The sequence below is a fragment of the Vipera berus genome (assembly GCF_964194415.1).
Source record: "Vipera berus genome assembly, chromosome: 12".
In the NCBI taxonomy this organism is placed as follows: Eukaryota; Metazoa; Chordata; class Lepidosauria; order Squamata; family Viperidae; genus Vipera; species Vipera berus.
Genome location: NC_138215.1, coordinates 18,539,341 through 18,560,937, shown reverse-complemented (window position 1 = coordinate 18,560,937; position 21,597 = coordinate 18,539,341). Strand labels below are relative to the sequence as shown.

Sequence of the window (21,597 nt, the reverse complement as noted above, 5' to 3'; positions counted from 1 at the left end):
TTTTAACTTTAACCGGTCATTTAATGTCAAAATCAAATCTAATTTGGAAGAATTTCAAGGAAGAATCTTTTCTCCCTTATTTGACTGAGTGAAAGAACTCGCCGTGGAAATTTCCAGCTGCCTCTGCTTGATGCCTACGTAGTCCCATCTCTTTCAATGAATCTGGATAGCTGCTTGTATCTTTGCCTGGAGGCCGTTTCAAACTTGTCAGTTCATAAAAAGGGATGTTTGCCAACCAACCCTGGCTCATTTCACCTTTGTGCAACATCACAAACCTTTTAGGAAGTGATGGACGTCCTCAGCCACTTTACCATAGCCATTACGGCAGCTTTGTCTTGTCTAGTCCTCTTGAATATTTGCCAAAACAAGGGGGTTAAAAAGAAAAACCAGTTGCAGCCGAGACATGGTACAGCGTTTCTTTATTAAAAATAATTTACATCAGTTTAACATTTTATGCACAATTGTCAGCAAATTCAACTTCTGTCTTTTAAGAGGTCTATACAATACCTATTAGTGGATTGGAAGCCATCGTAATCCATTAACATTGGCTTAAAAGGAGCAGACACTCAGCTGCAGTGGCTCGTGTGAGAATAACAAAATGCAGGTATTCTTTTGCTGCGTATAATTGATAAAAAAAAACTCTTCCCCTCCCCCTCGTCTGGTAACAACCTAATCAAGGGCTCAATCATGGCTCTTTTCAGAAGCCAAATCGAAGAGAGAATGGGAAAACCGGACATGTTTCCAGTTTTTGTGATTTTGGCCTCACATGACAACCCACGATTAGGGTAGATTATGGAACACCCAGTGCCTTCTGATTAAAATACGTTGTGCGCTGCCAACTTGAAAAGCATTCGGGGCTTTTGCTTCCAATTAATAGCACTGCACAGGTCTCCTATCACAGTGTCTAAATCAGGGGTAGGCAACCTTGGCTCTTTTATGACTCGTGGACTTCAACTCCCAGAGTTGAAGTCCACGAGTCATAAAAGAGCCAAGGTTGCCTACCCCTGGTCTAAATCATTATGCTTTTATCGGTTCAGAAAGGGGAATTAATCCATGTAAGTCTGCAGATCTGTGATATCGTTCAAGAGGTCGTTAAGGTCCTCCAGAGGTGAGGAGTAGTGTTTTCAGACCCCGTTTTCCTTTCCAAAGCTGTCTGAAATCTTTTGAGATTTGGTCAGCTCGGGGCTTTCAGCTTTTTAATTCAATGACAATGTACCAGTGTCAGTCAGGAGGGCTATGAGGGCTCTCTGCCAAGCTCTTGGGTGGCTCACACATTAGGTCCATCTCCCATTCAATCTACTTATATAGTCAGTTCTTCCCAAATGTCCGTAGGAAATTGAAGGTTTTTTTTTTTAAAAAAGGATAGGGTTGCGACCTCCAAAATGTTATCTTTTGAATTTAAGAGGAAAAAAGCCAAGCCGTGTCAATGAGCTTGACCAAGGATGGGCAACTATGACCTATGGACTTCAACTCCCAGAATTCCTGAGCCAGCCTGGCTCAGGAATCCTGGGAGTTGAAGTCCACAGGCTGGCTCAGGAATTCTGGGAGTTGGAAGTCCACAACTCATCAAGTTCCCATAGTTGCCCACCCCCAGGTTTGACCTAAAATATGGATCATAATTTGGATGTGATGCTTGGAGAACTGCAATTGGACGGATCTTCTAAAATCTGTAGGCCACATATGCAACAAAAACAGTAACCTGAGGTGGGCTGGGGAGAAGCTGGACATTTGAACCCACCCATTTGAAAAAATGTCAGAGATCAGCACCTAGACGGAGGAGGCCATTCACTGATGATGCTTTTACTTCACAGGACTGTCAGATTACTAAAAGGGTCGGCAATGTCAATTACAGGTTTTGAAAAAATAAATATCCCAAGTTAGAAGGGTTGGTTTTGGTTTTCGGTCTAGAGCAGGGCTCTCCAAATTTGGCAGCTTTTAAGACTTGTGGACTTCCAGAATTCCCCAGCCAGCATGGTTAGAGGACTGTGGGGTGTCTATAAGGCACCCTGTTTTTTTTTTTTAGGGCATGCATTTTACTTGGGATGAGAGGAAAACAGTGCCTGGAACCTAGCAATACGGAAGATGCCTGGAAGTTGAAAAAAAATTAATAATAATTTAGGTACCAAAAGTGAGATATCGTTATCTTTTGCCCTTTGTGATCATCAAGACAGAACTTCAAGCATTTCATTCAAATCAGCAAAAAATAATAATTCAATAACAAAGGGAAAAAAATATGGACTCAAGAAAAAAATGTCTCTGATTGTAGATTAAGGAGCTTGTTGGAAAAATACCTAAGTTCAAAGGGACTGGGCAGAAAGGTTGCAGACTTGTTCCTGCCTCTATAATCCATATTTGTAATCATTTGGCCTTAAAAAAAATCTAGTAAATGTGCAAATTAATTTGTCTTTCAAAACTTCAGGATATATACTTTTAGTGACACAGAATTTACTAGACGTATTTATTCTCTTACATAGGGTCTCTTTGGTTTAATAAAAAGCCCAGGTTTATAAACATCTTAAGCGGAAGAGACTTTTTAAATGAGCTCAGGATAGTTCCGCTACAGAAATTCCCGTTAATAATAAACCAAAAATTACCGTAAACTTCTGGGGACTTAAGAAATTCTTTGCTGCCCAGAATAAAGTCACTCTCACTATCTCAAATATAGTCATTTGGGGAAAGAGCAGAACGATTGCAAGAAAACCTGGGAGACACCTGACTTTACAAACCCAACAGGTTTTGTTCACTGCACAAACTGAAGAGAAGAAACAGGAATTCCTCTCTGTTCTTTTAAGGAGCAGACAATAGTCTCAATACCTGTTAACAGCCAAAGCCAGTTGAGAAAAGAAAGCTGATGTTATTTAAGCGAGAGACAAAATAAATCCAATTAAATTCCACGACAGCTACTCCTTAGACGGACACCTAGGAGGCCAGAGAAGTCACTGCAGCTTCTGTTTGGAAAACAGCATTTCCTCCGATTGAATTTCAGCTTTGGAATTTTTCACAGAGCAAGATTTTTTGCTCGGAGAGCATCCCCTTCAGTGTCTGGGCCAATTCCCAGAAATTTCCACCTGATGAGGCCACTGCAAACAGTCCCCCCTTTTCTGGAAGGCACCAAATAGAGCAGAGGTGGGGGCAACAATGGCAACATTATGACCAGTGGACTTCAACTCCCAGAATTCCTCAGCCACAGGAATAAAGTAGCCAGAGTTGCCCACCCCTGAAACAGGGGAAGGTTGGTTAAAAAAACAAAACAAAACACACTATGCCAGCTTTCCTTAAACTTTCGAGTGGGTGGCTGGTACCATAAATTGGATGAAAGGGTGGTGGGTGTTTGGGTTCAATTTCAGAACTGTGGATCCTCCCAATTTTAAAACAAGGGAGTCATACATCATTACACCGTGTGCTATGCTCAAACCAAGAAACAGCAGAAGGAAGGTAAAAGGTGCCAAGAAAAAAAAATCAAGGGAGAAAAGAACTGTTAAGGAATCTAGCTTAAAATCTTCACAATTCAGTTTCAGGTTTTTCACATAATTTATATACAAAATGGTCTAAGATTAACCCCCCCCCCTCCCCTCATACTTACAGTTCTCTTTCCACAACACACACACACGTCAACGTCTAACAACGTCAATAGCACCATTCGGAGTATTTTAAAATCCGGGAGGACCTCGCTGCGGCCACTACAACAATTTCACAATCTTTTACATCCATGAACAAAGTTATCTGAGCACAATGGGGCTTTGTCAGCAGTTCCAACGGGAGAGGAAGGCTCAGCCCGAGGCCTCAAGAGGCTGGCTGAGTTGGCAGTCCTCCGAGGTGGCAACAGGGCTTTACAACAGCCTTCGGACCATGTAGTTCAGCACGCCGCCGTGTTTGTACAAGGTGATTTCCACATCACTGTCAAATGAGGCAGCCACCTGGAATGCTTTGCCAGTACTCGTCTTCAGAAGAAGAAACAAATTAAACAAAAAGACAAATTCACAGGTCAGTGAGAGACTTTTGTGTCTTCCAGGGATAGTAAAATTTGACACTGGATTCCACCAGTGTCTGCTGACTACATTACACAGATTTTGCGAACAACCTGTCGTTTCCAAAACAACACATTCAATGTTGAAAATTCTCATCTAATGTCATAAGGTAAAATATAAATACACTCACTCGCTCTGTAAATAAGGTAGGTGGTTTCAAAATTTAACAACTATAAATAAAGCTTGTCAACAACCCGCTTATTTACTTTGTGCCTTATTTTATTTTTCCTTTTCTCGCTCTCCGCCCCCCCACCCTTATAAAAAAAGGCCTAAGAAAAAATATGATGAAAGCAAACGTTCCCAAAATATCAACTACTGCGGCGGAATCACCCGGCGAAGTGAAAGAGCCGATACCTTTACACAGAGGGTGATTCCAGGCGATACCTCTTGAGGGAAGAAGATAGAAAACTGCTCTTTGCCACTCAGGCCCAAAGACTGTGCGCTCTCCCCCGGGAGGAACTGAAGGGGTGCGATGCCCATGCCGATCAAGTGGCCTTTGTGGATCTTCTCGTAGCTTTCTGCAATCACGGCTTTCACTCCCTGTGGGGGGGGAGGGGGGGAAAGAAAGTTTAATCCAATTCAGATACTGTCTCGTTCCGCCATACTGCTCTAATCCAGGAGTCTGGATTTTAAAATGGAGAATCCCGGGTTTTCTCGGAAGGCTAATAAACAGGGGGACAAACAGAAGCACTGGGATCCCTACTTGAGTTTAGGCCCATTTGCAATCCTGTGAAAAATGCTGGGGAGAGGATCCTGGCAGTCTACAGGAATAACGGTGCCTCCTAGCACTGTAAGGTAAAAGATAAAGGTTCCCCCCCGCACATGCATGTGCTAGTCGTTTCCGACTCTAGGTGCTGGTGCTCATCTCCGTTTCAAAGCCAAAGAGCCAGCGCTTGTCCGAGGACGTCTCCGTGGTCACGTGGCCAGCATGACTAGACGCCAAGGGCGCACGGAACGTTGTTACCTTCCCACCGTAGTGGTCCCTATTTTTCTACTTGCATTTTTACGTGCTTTCGAACTGCTAGGCTGGCAGAAGCTGGGACGAGTAACAGGCGCTCACTCTGTTACGCGGCACTTGGGATTTGACCCGCCAAACTGCCGACCTTCTGATCGACAAGCTCAGCGTCCTAACCCACTGAGCCACCGTGTCCCTAGCACTGTACCAGACTCCAAAATGCAAGCAACCCTTGCTAAGAGAAACAGAGGAAAGAGATTGTTGCAATTAGATATATTCCTGCGACTGCATTAACTATAAAAAAGTAGAGGTTTCGGTTTCCCTCGTCCAGTTATGTCTGAATCCAGGGGGTGGGGGCTCACCTCCGTTTCTTAGCTAAAGGAGTCAGCTTTATTCTAAGACAGGGGTCCCCAACCCCCGGTCCGTGGACTGGTACCGGGCCGTGGCATGCCAGCAACTGGTCTGCGCAAACAAGCAAAGCCCCATCTGTGGGATGCAGGCAGCACACAAAACCACACATCCTCCGGTCCACGGAAAAACCTCTCTACACGGAACCGGTCCCTGGTGCCCAAAAGGTTGGGGGGGTTGCTGTCCTAAGACATATCTCCATGGTCATGTGGCCCGCATGAGCATATGCCGAGGTGCACGGAAACACCGTTATAAATGCAGCAATAACAACAACAACAACAACAACAATGGATTTAAGTAAAAATGGAATACCAGTAAAAAAGGTCCTTTGGCGGCCCAGTCTCTTGAGCTGCCCAAACCGTATTTCTTGCCGGCTAAGATAATCAGAGGGATGTTTTCTTTCCGATATAATTCAGCAGCATCAAACACATCCAGCTGCAATTAGGACAAAGAGCCAGGTCACCAGATATTCACTGTGGTTAGATAATCAATAATAAACTTCCTTTGTGATGATAGCCTCACCGTCTGCCCTGTTGGGAAGTGGATTGTTTTAGGGGCCGGCTTGCCGATGAACTTATTTAAAAGCTTGATGTTGGCAAAGGTGCCTCTTGTCATCACACAGTCGTTCCCCCGACGAGCCCCGTACGAGTTGAATTCGCGGGGTGTGAGGCTGAAAAAAAGAAAGAAAAAAAGAAAGGAAGGAAGGAAGGAGAAAGAAAAAGGAAGGAAGGAAAGAAAGAGGGGGGAAGGAAGGAAGGAAAGGGAGGGAGGAAAGAAAGAGAAGGAAGGAAGGAAGGAAGGAAGGAAGGAAGGAAGGAAGGAAGGAAAGAAAGATCTCTTGTTTACAGCAAATTCCGACCTAAAAGGACGAAGCGCACTCAGTTAATCCCATTTTGCAACTAAGGAGGCCTGCTCTGTTTCTCTCTGCCAGGTGAAAGGAATTTATTTATTTATTTATTTATTTATTTGTTTTTATAAACCGCCCTTCTCCCGAGGGACTCGGGGCGGTGTACAGAGTAAGGAAGGTATACAGATTGAAATTTGAATTTCTGAGGAGGAACTGGAAATCCTGCTCGTCTCCCTCCTCTTTGAAGACTCACCCTTTACTCATCAAATATCTCGCGGCGGCGCTTCCCCTGGCAATGCTTCCGGCGGGTGAGATGTGATCGGTGGTGACCGAGTCGCCCAAGTGCAACAAGACGTGAGCGTTTTCAACGGCCTGGAGAGGAGGCGGGTCTTTGGCCTGAAGAGAGACAAGATTGAGCATCCGGCACATTCTGAACGGACGCGCTCACGCCGAACGCCGGCCTACTTACAAGCTTGTCAAAAAAGGAAGGGCATCGGATATAGGTGGACTTTGAATCCCAGGTAAACAAAGTGGACTCAGGCGCTTCCAGAGAGTTCCAACGCTTATTTCCTTTCTGGGAAAGAAGGAGGAACCATTTTCGTTAAGAGAAGAAAAACAATCAACAACCCCCTTTTTTTGTTTCTGGTCCTCTGATCCTGCTTTATGCCCAAATGGTATACAGGTAGTCCTCGACATATGACACTTGAAACCAACATTGCTGCTGCTAAGCATTTGTTAAATGTGAGTTTTGCCCCTTGATACCACCTTTCTTCTTGCCACAGCCGTTAAGTGAATCACTGCAGTTGTTAAATTAGTAACGTGGCAGTTAAGTGTATGTGGCTTCCGCATCACTGGTCAGAGAATCGCAAAAGTGGATTATGTGACCCCGGGACATGGCAACCGTCATAAATATGAGTCAGTTGCCAAGTGGCTGAATTTTGATCACGTGACCACAGGGATGTGGCAACGGTCGTTAAGTGTAGAAAAAGGTTGTAAGTTGCTTTTTTTTTTAAGTGCTGCTGACGTAGGTCTGAAGGGTCACTAAATGAACAGCTGTAAGCTGAGGACTACCTGCATAGCCTTCCTCCGATGAAAGAAAAACAATAAACTACCTCCAATTTTATTTTCAGTTCTTTAAACATGGACGCTATTACAAACTCCTCTTCTATCTGCTGAAGCTCTTCTCGGGAAGGCCAAATATCACGCAGGAAGATATTTCTGCCCTCAGGATTAATCCCTGTAACAGATTGGAGAATGGTAGAGATAATGTTCAGTCAGCCGAAGCTACTCAGAGAAGTGAAAAGTAAGCAAGTAAAGTCCAAAGGTTTTCTTTGTAAGGTTGAACACGGGATCACAGATGGCACTTTGGAGAGCTTTTGTGAGATCTCTGGCGCTCTTCTGAGCTGGGTGGCTTTCTTGCAGACGTTTCATTACCCAACTAGGTAACAACATCTGTGCTCTGAAGGTGTTGACGGTGCTGTGATGGGTGATCATTGAGTACTGATTGTGTCACCTAGTTGGGTAATGAGATGTCGGCAAGAAAACCACCAGACAGCACTAAGGACTCTATAGTCCACCCTGAACTACAGATATTTTCCATGGAGAGCTTTTTTTTGGCAAAAGATGCTGGGATACAGGTTTAAGGCCACAGCAACTGCTAACCACTACTGTAGATAATTGTCCAAAGAGCACTACAGAACAGGGCTTTCAACTCCTACGTAAGAGAGCTCCCTCTGACAATATCACACATGACAAATTCAAGCCAGACGAACGCAGTTACCCAGTGGCTCAGTCTGGAAATCAATGTTCACAGTTCCCGCGATCGCGTAAGCAACAACTAGGGATGGAGAAGCCAGGTAATTGGCGCGGATACAGGTGCAGAGACGACCTTCAAAGTTTTTGCTTCCAGACACAACGCCACACGCCACCAAGTCACCCTGAACAGAAAAAACAAAAAAGAGAACAAAATAGGATTTTTTCCCCTCTCTTGGTACTCTCATTCTCTTCTAAACCACCTCCCTGCAACTCAAGCCAGAGTTTGTTCTTAAGCCGAAAGCAACCAAATTCTGCAGATGTAGTTTTTGTGTAGTTATTTCCCCGCCTTTGATTTTGATAAATAAGGCAGCCAACGAACCTAACAGTCTTTCCTCCTATTTTCCTCGTGACGACAACCTTGTGAGTTAGACTGAAAGAGGTGGTGGTGGTGGGAAGGCTGACCCCAAATCACCCAGCTGGCTTTTATGGATAAGGCAGGACTAGAATTCACTGTCGCCTGGTTTCTATCCTGGTGCATTAAACCAGGGGATTGCTAAAACAATCCCTACTGGTTTTAAGGCCATTGATGTCCCAGTTAAACAAGATCTGCTGTCCCATCTCCCCACCCACCCACCTTCCAGCTGAATCAGCAAGGACAAAATCTTATTTACAATAAGCATTCACCTATCAAAATACAGCACTGCAAAAATGTACACTCTGCTCAGATAGCTCACGAAGTAAAGCTTACCTGGACAATCGCATTCTGAATGGCTTCTGGCAAAGGGGCAGTGTTCCCCACACAGGTGGAACAGCCATAGCCAATGACCTCAAACCTACAGTGAACAGCAGGAAATTGTAATTCGCTCTGGATTCATTCACATTTTCACTGCATTTCAATAAACAAGGCATTTGTGAAATCTAGGGAAGGGCTGCTGCACAACAGCTGGGCCTTCAAGGTGGAAATCAGTAGGGCAGTGATTCTTAACCTTGGCAACTTTAGGATGGGCGGACTTCAACTCCCAGAATGGCCCAAGCTAGTATAGCCGCTGCCAAGAATTCTGGGAGTTGAAGTCCACTTATGTAGAAGTTAGCAAAATTGGGAAACACTCGTCTGAAGGAAAGGGACTTTGCTCAGCGGTAAGACAACTGCTGGGTGGGCATGATCCAGGGTCACTAACGGGCACCTTCATTTTAAATTTAAAAAAAACCCCACAAATGGAATCTTCTCTGCTAAGTCTAACACAAAGCTGTGCAAAGCAGGTGAAAAAAATAAAAAAATAGAGCAAAGAAAATAGTACCCAAGTTTATTGAGGTATGGTAATACACCGCTGGAACTGAGATAATGGGTGACCATTCCACTCCCCGGCGACAGGCTGGTTCGTATGTAAGGTTTAACAGCCAGGCCAGCTTCAGTGGCTCTTTTAGCCAATAAACCTAATGGAAAAGGGAAGACGCTGTTACAATAATGCCACGACTGCCTTTTTTTTCCCTTTTGCAAATGGAGGATAGCTGGTCCTCACACTTACGACCAATCCTCGCATTTACAACCACCGCAGCATCCGCACAGTCACATTTGGCACTTGACAACGGGTGTGTATTTATCCCAGAATCACGTGATCGCCATTTGTGACTCTTCCAGTCAGCTTCCCACAAGCAAAGTCAGTGGGTGTGTGTAAGCCAGATTCATTTTAATAACCATCACAATTCGCCTCACAACAGCAGTGATTCGTTTAACGGCGGTGGTCAAAAAGGTCATAGTCGGGATGGGGGGGAGGAAGAGAAACTCGCTGAACAACCGCCTCACTTAGCAATGGAAATTCAGCTCCCAATTGTGGTCGTTACAGCAACATGATGTAGGAAATGCCAGAGAAGCCCGTGTACCTGCTCCTAGCATCGCGGAGGGATTGCAGTTGTTGGTGCAGCTAATGACGGCAGCAATGACGACCGATCCGTGAGCCAACGTGTATTCATTTCCTTCATATTCCACAGGAATGACCCTGCCCTGCTTTTCGGCGGGGATCTGAAAGCCTCTGAAGCCAACCTAGGGGATCAAACAGGGGGTTTGCAGAGTCAGTCCCACCGCACACCAGACGTTCCTCCCTGTTGGGGAATTAAGAAGGGAGACACCAGAACTCTGGGACCCATACAGGTTTTGATGTTGCCCAGTCCAATCCTCACGACAGAAATAAAAAAACTGAAGGGCCACAAATGAGTTAATCTGGAAACTCTGCGTCACCTACTTCAGTTATGATGGGTTTGGGACAAGCAGTTAATGGCCAATGCCTGGCTGAGGAATTCTGGGAGTTGAAGTCCACAAGTCATAAAAGGGCCAAGTTTGAAGACCTCTGCTCTAGATAGTTCTTATAATCTTCAAAACATTCCAACCAATAGGAAAAGGCTTTCCAATATCCAGAGGGGAATTCCCTTGCCAACATTTAAAACAGCCGGATGGACTTTCAAAACTTTACATACCTTTTCACTTAAGCAGGCTTGAAAGTCGCTCTTCATGTTCGTTACAGCCACTCTATCCTGGGCTCTTTTGGGACCACTTACATACGGCGTTATAGAAGCCAGGTTAATATGTATTATCTGATGGGGGAAAATGTTTTAATTAGTTCTTACTTCAGGACTGATGCTGTTGTGCTGGTGTTTGGCTTTTAAAGTGAGCAGGGCAAAAGCAAGGATAATTAGCCTAAGCAGGGGGTTGGACGAGAAGACCTCCAAGGTTCTTTCCAACTCTGTTATTCTATTTTAGAATATACTGACAAACATTTCTGAAGACAAGCTGGCATTAAAAAAAGGCGGTATCTTGAATTCCGTATCTCTTTACGCTTTGTATGTTATTGGAAAACACATGCTTTAGATCAGGGGTCTTCAAACCTGGCCCTTTTATGACTTGTGGACTTCAACTCCCAGAATTCCTCAGCCAGGCATGCTGGCTGAAGGATTCTGGGAGTTGAAGTCCACAAGTCATAAAAGGGCCAAGTTTGAAGACCCCTGCTTTAGATCAACCACTTAAATAATGGCGTTTATTCAAAAGTCCTAGTGATATTTCATTCTAGAAGCCTTGGCAACAGAGCCCCCTCCCTCTGAGGGAGATGGGTGGTTAAGAAGTATGAAATATGAATAAAATAATCATCAACTGTATTAAAAAGGAATTTATTCCCTTGCCAATAATTCATTAGATGTTACTATGAGAGCACAACAACCTGTTTGAAAAGAAAGAGCCTAAAACGCCTCAGTCTAGAGAAATGGTGATTTTCTTGGGAGTTTAATAAATGCCTTCGAATGAAAAGGCTAATCTTTAAGAAAAAAGACAAGAGGGGCAAACAAAACACAATAACTTTGAAAAAGGCTGGCCCCTTCCATGCTTACCTGGGAATATTCAGGTTCCTTAGCAGAATACTGGTAATTTCTAAACAGTTTCACAGTTTTAAGATACGTCTCCATGGACTTGAGTTTGGTGTCATCAAAGCCTATGAGAAAAATTCAAAAGTTTGATCCTATCTGCAAAGATTGAGCAACTAATGAGGCTGCTTTAGCCAACCAAATCTCCTCCTACGGTGTCAGCCTTACCTGTATGCTTTAAGTGCTTTAATGTTACATCATCTACAGGGAAAAAGCTCAGAATCGCACCATACTCAGGGCACATGTTTGCGATGGTGGTTCGGTCCCCAACGGAGAGCTGGGAAACGCCGGGGCCAAAGAATTCCACAAATTTTCCAGACACCCCTGCTTGTCTTAGTTGCTATGGAGACAGAAAAAACAACAACCCTCCAGTATCATATGTCGGCCAAGGGGGAAATGCTACAGCATCATTGCTTTTTTAAATAAATGGTTAGCGGTTTTAAAAAGGGGAATCCATCAGACCTAGCCCCCTCCTAACCAGCAAGAGACACAGTAGTTACATTAAGAACCGCCTGCAAAATTATTCTGGCAGGGAAGCCAAAATCCACGCCAAGTACGAGTAGCCCTCAACTTATGACCATTTGTTTAATAACAGTTCGGTTGCGATAGCCTTGGAAAGAGTGACCTACAAGCTATATTTGCATTTTAGGACCTGTGTACCAGCCCCCGTGGCCATGTGGTCACAATTCGGGAGCTTGGCAACTGGATTGCATTTATGATCAGTTGTAGCGTCCTTTGGTCACATGATTGTGATTCACAACCTTTTTTGCCAATTTCTGGCAAAAAAATGTTCTTCCTTTATTCAGTGTACAAACAACAACAGAGGAGCCATGACATAACCCAACTGTAATTACAGCGTTAACACTCGTCTGATAGCCACAAACAAGACAAGGGTACCCAGAAGGCAGAAACCTCCCAATTCTTCCCTAATAGAACAGTAAGATTAAATCTTACTACAATGACAACTTCTCCTTATGAAACTTTGCTGTTCTACAACTTCCCAGAGGCAAGTGCTTCTTTATCCAGCTAAGTAGTAATAAGTGTGGGAAGAACACTGAACATTTGCTAAGAACGGCTGCTTTAGTAGAGATTTGGCTGCCGAGTCATGAAGCTGGCAGGGCATCTATTATCTGCATTGAGGGTATGCAAAATAATTTGTCAATGGCACTGCTGTTGAGAAATCTACAGTTTTTTTTAAAAAAATATTTATTTCAAAGTTAGATATGGCAATCCATCCTGTGGTTCACAACTCTGGGTTTTACCTTTGGTGGCTGCTTGCACATGACCACACTGCCTCTCTGGCCCCAAAGGGAGCTTTGACGTACCTTTGTAATGCTCAGGACTACGTCGATGGATGTGGCAAGTGAGCTGGCCGACCCAGTCAGTTCACACCCAACCACCTTGGGCAAAGTGAGGGTGACGGGGAGACCCAGCATGACCGCTTCTGTTTCAATTCCACCCGTCCCTAGATGGGGCAAGAAGAGCATTGAACAGCTTAAAAGACGGAGGCGTTACACCACGACGAAATCTTTATCCAAGCGCTCTTTCGTCTGATGGATAAAACAGGCTGGACTGAAAAAATTCAATATTGTCCTAAATTCATGTCTGGAAGACGTATGCCTTAGATGAAACAGAGTGGACCTTTCAATGGGTAAACGTTAACATTTTTCATCTTCAGCAAAAGAAACCTGGATCTGGACCTCATTTTCTTCCTGTATGTGGCTTTTGGCTATATGCCTAAATAAAGTATATTGTATACATCACCCCAAGGATTTTATGAAGTTGTGTTATTATCAATACCCATTTTTACAGTTCTTCCACTCATGATATAAACTGGTATATCTCCCCATAGCTTCTACATATATTTCAGAAGAAAATTATCCGGCAAGTGGTGTTCAAGGAAAACTGAGGTGACAACCCTGGACACCTTCTTTATATCCATTCCTTTTTAAGTTACGTTTTGCGGGCTATTGTTTAATTGTAAATACAGGGCCACAATTCTTAAAAGGGCTGCCTAATGAAAGGGAACCAGAGGGCACAATTTCAAAATAGTGACGAGTGCAAGAATATGCTTACACAAAAAAAAATACTTCCCTTGAAGACAAAGGGAACAACTCTGTGCAGTAATAGCTATAGGAAATATTTTTGCCCACAATCTTTCGTCTCTTCTGAACACTGCACGACCTGTCTTTTGAACTGTAATCTAAAAGTGTTTCAATTTAAGTAACAGAGACCACCATGATGCTGACATTTGAAAATAACTTGGGGAGCCACTGGGCTGCCAACCATCCTGTTCTTAAAAATTAACAATCTTTGTACCTATATTACCCCAATCAATCTCTTTAGAAAGATATTCAAAAGCCTCTTCAAGCGACTTACCCCATCCCAGGATTCCCAAGCCGTTCACCATGGTTGTATGGGAATCTGTGCCAATAACACTGTCAGGATAAAGGAAGTCTTTGACATCAAATACTACTCTTGACAGGTGTTCCAGATTCATCTGATGGGCCATCCCTGTCCCGGGAGGAATTACTGAGACGTTTCTGAAAACTTTGGAACCCCACTAGTTTAATTCATAAAAAGAAACAGACAGACAGAAAAGGCATGTTAGTTTCACACTTTCTAAATCAGCATTTTCCACTCTGACACCTCCCCAATAAATGGCACTTGCAAATTCTGAGAATTGCATCCCCAGAGCAGCTGGCTACTCCTAATTTCTTTCCTATGGGGAAGTGGGGATTAATACGAGAATTTCCCCTGTCCTCTATATAGTAGGAAAGAAGAGGGGAGATCATTTGTGATCTTGGCACATCTTTATCTATCCATAACAAATAATAATCAGTGCCTTTCTATCAAATTCTCCTGGGTCACATTGCCTTCAAAGCAACGTACCTTAAAAAATTGGAGTCTCTCTTTATTTCTTCCAAATTCCATTTCTTGATTCTTAAATACTGTTTCAGGCCTAAGTAGATGAAAGGTGGAAAAACATATTTAAACCGTTATCTGCAGTACTAAGAAAAACAGCCCAAGAAATGTTTTTTTTCTTGCTAACGTTCCAGGAAATTTGGCACAATGAAAAATAGAATGTTAGTGGGTGAAAGTGCTATTTCCCACGTGTCCTTAGGTTTTAATGTTTTATTTTAATTATTTATGTTTTAATTGTATACATATAGATATATTTTGATGGCTACACAGTTACCCTATGGTAAGATGAGCGGCCAATAAATGTTATAAACAAACTAACATATACAATTTCCCATCAGTGAAAATCCTTCGCCACAAAGGTGGTTTGATGTTGGTTCCAAAGTAAGCTTAATACGTGAGTGCAGATAAGATGTGGGTGGAAGCCAGTCTCGCTAACTGATAGCTTTTGACTGCCTAACATGAATGACCCTGCAAAGCCAGGAGGGAAATGTAAAAACATAAGCTTACTCAGGCACTGGTTGAAGATGAAAAGGACACAAGAGGGGGGTGTTCTCGATCTGCACAGAAAACTGCCCTGGGTTCCGTTTTGACTCTCCATCACACGGTCCTTTGCAGCTGGACTGGTCTCGGCAGGGGAGCTTCCGAGGAGCTTTAAGCGGGGAGAGTTTTGAGGAAGGGGGCCGTGGGGGATCACCGCCTCCGGGATTCGGAGCGTTCTGTATTGCACTGGGCAAAAATGAAATGGAGAGAATGCTTTGTTCGTTGCAGTCCTTTGAATTCTTATTATGCTAAATTATAATATATACTTTTGACACGAACATTAGTATTGTTTTGTTTTTTAGTCTCCACAGGCAAAAGGAACTTCAATTTTAATGAGAGAGAAAGAGAGAGAGAGAGAAAATATATACTAGTTGCCTTATATTGGTACCTCAAAATCTGATTGGGTTGTTGGGAATGGAAGATCCCAGAAATATTGTGTGTTTTTGTGAAATTCCCTATTCCTGCTTCCAATACAAGGAGATTCAATGTACTTACATTAGATCAACATCACCCCATTTTTGAGCCTACCCACTTAAAGACAAGCGTTCCACTCTCTCAAGACTGGGCCCCATCCACCTGTCCCCAGCAAAATATAAGGAAGCTGACAATTCGACGGATACCATTTGCTGAAGTCAATCTGCAAAGAATGGTCCACTGTAAGATCTGTTGGGCAGACAGGATGGACTCGTGTGGGATCTCCTCCGAGGTTCTTCACCGCTTCCCTCATGGCGGCAAAATCGACCATTGCAGGAATTCCACTGGCAAAAGGGAACAAGGTTTTCTACTTAGTATATCTAAAAGGCCAGCAATGTAGATCCAAAGAAGGTGGGATCCATCTCACTAAGAGGATTAACAGCGATTCTAACTAGGGTTTAAGCTAGGGGTCTCCAAACTTGGCCACTTTTTAAGACTTGTGTACTTCAACTGCTAAAATTCCTCAGCCAGCATGGAGGAGACCCCTGGTTTAAGCCACAGCAGCTGAGTTCACACATTGCTCTAAACCAGGGGTAGGCAACCTTGGCTCTTTTATGACTCGTGGACTTCAACTCCCAGAATTCCTGAGCCAGCCACGCTGAGGGGAAAGGGAGAGGTTTCCAAGCTGAGCCATGCTGGCTCAGGAATTCTGGGAGTTGAAGTCGACGAGTCATAAGAGAGCCAAGGTGGCCTACCCCTGCTCTAAACCACAGATAATGGATGGTTTCTTGCATTAGGCAAAGCTTAAACTACACAGCCACATCATGGCTACATTTAACATGCGAGTCCCATCGTACGTTGGCTGAGAAGACAACAGCTTGGTGGCAAAGTGGAGGACAAACCTGTCAGTTAGGCTCATTGGGAAAAAATCCTGTCTGAATGCCTGCACGGAGCTCTCCTGAAACATACAACTTGCCGTAATGATCTTTTGTTATTTCAATCCTAACAAGACTTTTGCTGGCTATTGCTTCAGAGCCACTGCCAGGATAAACTCACGACAACCTGAATTTCTGACAAATCTAAATACTCAGAAAGGCCCACCCAGGACATTTAGGAAAACTCATCAGCTTCTAAGTAAAACAGAGAACTCAGGAAAAGCGGGTCTTACGTGAAATCTTGGAGGAGGACTCTGGCAGGGCAAAAGGGCACTTCAACATTGTTCTGCTTGGCTTGCCAGTCCAGGATATTCATCACGTCTCCTTCTGTCACTAGGAAGCCATTGCAGTTGCGGACGGCTGTTTCCAACATGACCCGTATGGTGTAAGGCAGGAGATCTGCAAATGGACAGAGTAGTAGCTAAATGGCTTGAGGATAAACGCTGGTGCTGGTATCCCTGCCACAGGCTTCCTTCTAAATTAGGAAACTGGGAATTGAAGTTGACAAGTTTGGAGAATCCTGGAATAAAGGGATTTCTGCCCGGGGAGATAAAAGAGCTGCGATACAACACAATCTGTACAACTGAGCTAGTCCAACAAATTTGACGTAAGGCAGCTGCTATGTCCTGATTACAGACAGTCCTCAAACTTACAGCAGTCCGTTCATTGACCGTTCAAAGCTACAACAGCCCTGGAAAAAGTGGGACTTGTGACACTTGCGACCGTTGCAATATCCCCACGGCCACGTGATCAAAATTTGGACGCCTGGCAACTCACTCATATTTATGACGGTGGCCGTGTCCCGGGGTCATGTGATGGTCCCTTTTTGTGGCCTCCTGACGAGCAAAGTCAATGGGGGAGCCAGATTCACTGAAACAACCGTGTTACTAACTTAACAACTGCAACGAGTCGCTGAACAACTGGAGCAAGAAAGGTCATAAAATGGGGGCAAAACTCACTTAACTGTCTCATTTAGCAACATAAATTTTGGGCTCAACTGCCATCATAAGTCAAGGACTACCTGTGCTATACGGGAGAAGCCTACTTTATAACCCGCAAGAGCTGGCAATTGAATTGCTTTTCCTTTAAGCACCATTTGAAAATACGCAAGATATTAAGAAGCATTTGCTGCTATTCCTGGTGTTAAGTTTCCTTACGGTTGAGTACAGGCCGGGAGTAAGAGCTCACATGTTCTGTTCTTGGATTTTGGAATCCGGCAAGCACGTATTTCAATAAATCCATTTAATGTTGCTTACTGAAAACCACATGACTTGTTACAAGCAGTAGAGACGGCTGGTAGTTAGGGAACCTTTCAAAATTAGATTGCTAACTTTATTAAGGATTGCAGAAGAGGTAAAAGATAATTCTGTTGTAATGAATTATGACAACATTTGTCCAAGGGCACTGGAAATTTCTGCAAGTCTGCGAGCTTGCAACCACCACCTCGGAAAGAAAAAAGCAACTATTCTTTTTAATAAGCATAAAGCAAGCCTGTGTCAGTAGACCCACATAATAATTTTTCAGCTCTGAAGGTTGCAAACTATCGCCGCAGGCTTCACTAGCTTCATTTAAATTAGATGAGTTTTCTAAGGCAGACAAGGTAATTTCTCCCTCATTAAGTGATTCATCAAAGGCTAACCATATAGAAAAGTGTTTATGAGCTGACAAGAGTGTTTGCAGTTTGGACTGTTAAGTAAGAAACAGACATTCCCTAACAGGGTTTCTTATTTCAAAACATACACTCCGGTGACTACCAAACAATTTTACAACTATCTTCAAGGTTTTCAATGTGACAGAGAACCAAGAACAGTTCATCAATAACTTAACGGCTCTGATCTCAACTTTCAATATTCATATGGGGAGATTTCACACGTATCCAGGAATCAAATTCATCATTCAATGCACTTCCATTAGGGAAGGAAGGCAGGATATAAATGAAATGACAAACAATTTGAAAGACCAGATGAGCAACTCAAGCTCCTCTTTCAAAAGACCTCCACGTTTGTCTAGTGTAAATTAAAGATCCTGGCCATCTTCTGGAAGGAAGGTGAGCAATTAATAGACTCCCCTATCATGCTTTTTAGACAGTGTTTTATATGGTCAACTATTTGCTTCTTGAAAAGTACACATAGCAAGCAGAATTTCCGTCCTTTTTATAAAAGATAAGGAAAACAGCAGTGTGACAACACCCAGCTGAACCAACTGATAAACAAAGGCTATAATTTTGAATACGTTTTTTCTGCAGTCCTCTCTGAAATTCACTAAATAGATTCCATTAATTTGAAAATATACCAAACCTTTCAAGTAGAACAAAATAAATACGTTTGAACTAAGGAAGATCATTTCTAGATGTAGTGTCACCAGAGGAGTTAATATTATTTTGCAATACTGTGTTATGAAAGGGGTCCACAGGTTTCTCATGGAACCAAAAAAGAGCAAGAAGTTAAAATGAACTAACTTCCTTTAGTATAACAACAACAACAACAACACATTAATGGCCCACTGCAGTTAATTCAAAGGAGGCTGTATCTATTTGTAACTGGAATTTGAATATCCAGGAAGAAGGAAATTAATAGCAACCCTCAGACACATTAATTCAGTTTTAATAGAGAAAGCATTAAGGATTACAACTCTGCAGCATAATCCCAAGAATGGGCTCAGTAACAAGGCCACCAATCCCCATATTCGTTTTAAGACTACTTAAAAAATCTTAATGAGGTTAGATTTATTAGGTTTATATTAGAAAGACACAACTGAAATATATTTTTACCATATTTGGGGCCTCCTAGTTTAGCAATGTTGTAGAACTTTTTGTCTGCATTGTCGCTCAGTGTTTCAATTAAGTGCTGGAACAGGTGTCCTGAAAAACAAGACAGATTATTAGTTATTGTGTGTGTGTATGTAATTGGACAGGAAGGCTGCAATCCTATCCATTTTCACTATGAGTAATACCCATTAAATGCACTGTAATTTACTACTAAATTTAAAAAATCAGTAATAAATATTTAGATTGCAAGACTAACATGTTCCTGTATTTTTCCTATAAATTTGCAGTGGATACTATATTTTATATATAGCAACTACTTTTATTCTAATTTAAGTGGAATTTAGATACATAATAGATTCTATATATAACATTAATTTTTTTTAGAACACTGTACAGATCTAATTCCACTTTGGTAAATATTGGGCCACATCCAGGTTTAGTCATACTTGGAAACTGAAAAGAATAGAGCTTAAATCTTAAGTAACAAATCCCACTGATGCTAATCTACTCTCAGTACAATTAAACATAAAACTAACACATTGTCTTCATTAATACATGATAAATTATATTTAACATTCTGGAGACAAAACAACTTTTTAAAAAATAAAATGTTAAAGAGCAGAACATATATTCTTTACTTATAACTAGTACTCGAGGAATTATAGATAAAGTTGTCTTTACCTCTACCATAGGGAGTTAACTTTACTTAATAAAAGTGGTTTTGGGAGGGGTAATACAAGTGTGCTTGAGTCTATCACAAATGTTCCAATGGTACCCAAGGTTTAAAACCTTCAGAAGGAAGTCTTGTCCATAACATGTGGATATATCCCTGAATCCCAGGAAGAAAATTTTTGGTAGATAAAGATTGTGACTTGGTGGAAACTACTTTGCTTTCAAATCCACACAGAAAAAGCGTGCTTCCCACTCATCTCCACTTTTTCTACTATGCAAGCACACAGATCTGACAGCAGACAGAGCTGGGATCTAATTTGCTACATGATGGAGAAACATACTGCAGCAGAAAATTAACAGGTGAAAGAAACCAGCCCCTTATTTTGCTAATCTCTTGCTCAGTATTTTTTTTGTCTAGCCTCCAATATTGCCATTTCTTGGAGCACCGCAAAAGGCAGAACTGAATCAAGCCAATGTGGATAGGGAGCATGAAAATGGGAAGAACGCAGAAGGCCTGCAGATGATGGATCTTGTAGCCAAGACATGGAAGGGGATGATGGGAACTGTTATTTAACACTTCTGGAATTGCAATGGCAGAAAGTACAGCCCATGGGAAAAGGGCAGGGATGATGGGAACCACGGCTTAACAGATTTCAGATGGGGTGATGGGACTTGTAGTGTAAGGCCTATGGAAGGGGATAATGGGAACCATTTAATAGACCTTGAGCGAGGATGATGGGAATAACAGCCCAAGGAAGGGGATGAGGGGAACTGAATGACACCAACTGTAGCCCAAAAGAAATGGTTAGATGGGAACTACTGTTTGATAAACCTGAGAGGGACAATGGGAATTGTAGTCCAAGGACGTGGAAGGGGATGATGAAACCTGAGAGGGACAATAGGAATTGTAGTCCAAGGACGTGGAAGGGGATGATGGCAATCGCTGTTTCTTTTTTTTTATTAAAAAGTTTTACAATTTTTTTTTACAAAACATCCCCAAAACCCACCCACCCCTCGCTGTTTAAAAGATGGAATGGGGATGCTGATGCATAGAAGGGGATGATGGGAACTGTGGTTTCATAGTCCTGATAAGGGGGGTGGGGGTGAGAGGAACGGTACCCCAAGGGAAATGGACAGGGATGATGGGAGTGGTTGTATCCCTGATGATGGGAACTGGGGTTTCAGTCCTGATAAGGGGGATGATGGGAACTGCACCCCAAAGGAAACAGGAATTGTAGCTTAAAGCCCAGAAAGTGTGTGTGTGTGTGTGTGTGATGGGAATTGTAGTCCCCACACATGCTGGTATCTTGGGGAGGGGGGGCACCAGGCTGGGAAAGGCCAAACTAATTTAAGGGGAGGGGGGGAGAGGCAAGCAAGTGAGAAAGATGGCTGACAGCTTCCTTCTCCCTTCCATCCGAGGGGAGGCCGGCCCTGGCGGGCACAAAGGGAAAAAGGGGCCATTTTGCCACCCTGGCCCCCGTCCCCGCCCCCTTCCCCGCCGCCACTGACCTGCCCGGGCCGCCTCCATCTTCCTCTCCCGAAGAAGGATGCCAGGGGAGGAGGGCGGGGGGGAGAGAAGAAGAGCCGAGGGGGGCGCGGGGCCCTGCCCTCAAAGACCGCGAGGCACCGAGGGAGGGAGAGAGACAGCCGGCAGGCCCCTCAGCGCCTCCGCCCGGTCCTCCCCGCTCCCTCATCGGGGCTCTCCCGGTTCTCGCGAGAGCTCCGCCGCCCGCAAGAAAGGAAAGCGGCGCAGGCTCTCGCGAGGTCTGGGCCGTCCGTGAGGGGCGGCGCGCGTGCGTCAGTGCCCGCCTCTCCTCCTCCCCCTCCCTCGGGTTAAAGGATGGAGGGGGAATAGCGGCTCGAGGAACGAGACTTCAGGGCGCAGGTCTCGCGAGAGCTGGCAAGCTGCCGGCCTTGGGAACGCAGAGCGGTCCGTCCGTCAA

General features: G+C 43.6%; 1 protein-coding gene across 2 annotated transcripts; it reads right to left on the bottom strand.

Annotated features, from left to right (window-relative positions):
* Positions 1-313: 313 nt before the first annotated feature.
* IREB2 (iron responsive element binding protein 2) lies at positions 314-21,362 on the bottom strand. Of its 2 annotated transcripts, XR_014027714.1 has the most exons (23): positions 21,164-21,362; positions 18,986-19,075; positions 16,449-16,614; positions 15,487-15,624; positions 14,834-15,052; positions 14,294-14,363; positions 13,781-13,964; positions 12,727-12,866; positions 11,570-11,741; positions 11,369-11,469; positions 10,466-10,582; positions 9,875-10,034; positions 9,292-9,427; positions 8,742-8,826; positions 8,019-8,175; positions 7,351-7,475; positions 6,708-6,812; positions 6,492-6,634; positions 5,914-6,061; positions 5,704-5,826; positions 4,383-4,568; positions 3,584-3,941; positions 314-347 (listed from the first exon to the last, which is right to left on the bottom strand). XR_014027714.1 is itself a non-coding variant. In XM_081337551.1 (22 exons), exons 1-22 carry the CDS (start codon positions 21,180-21,182, stop codon positions 3,831-3,833), a joined length of 2,895 nt encoding a protein of 964 aa, XP_081193677.1. In that variant the 5' UTR covers positions 21,183-21,362; the 3' UTR covers positions 403-3,830. The 2 variants fall into 2 exon arrangements, 1 of the variants encoding a protein (XP_081193677.1); XM_081337551.1 differs by lacking the exon at positions 314-347 and having other exon boundaries at positions 403-3,941.
* Positions 21,363-21,597: the final 235 nt, after the last annotated feature.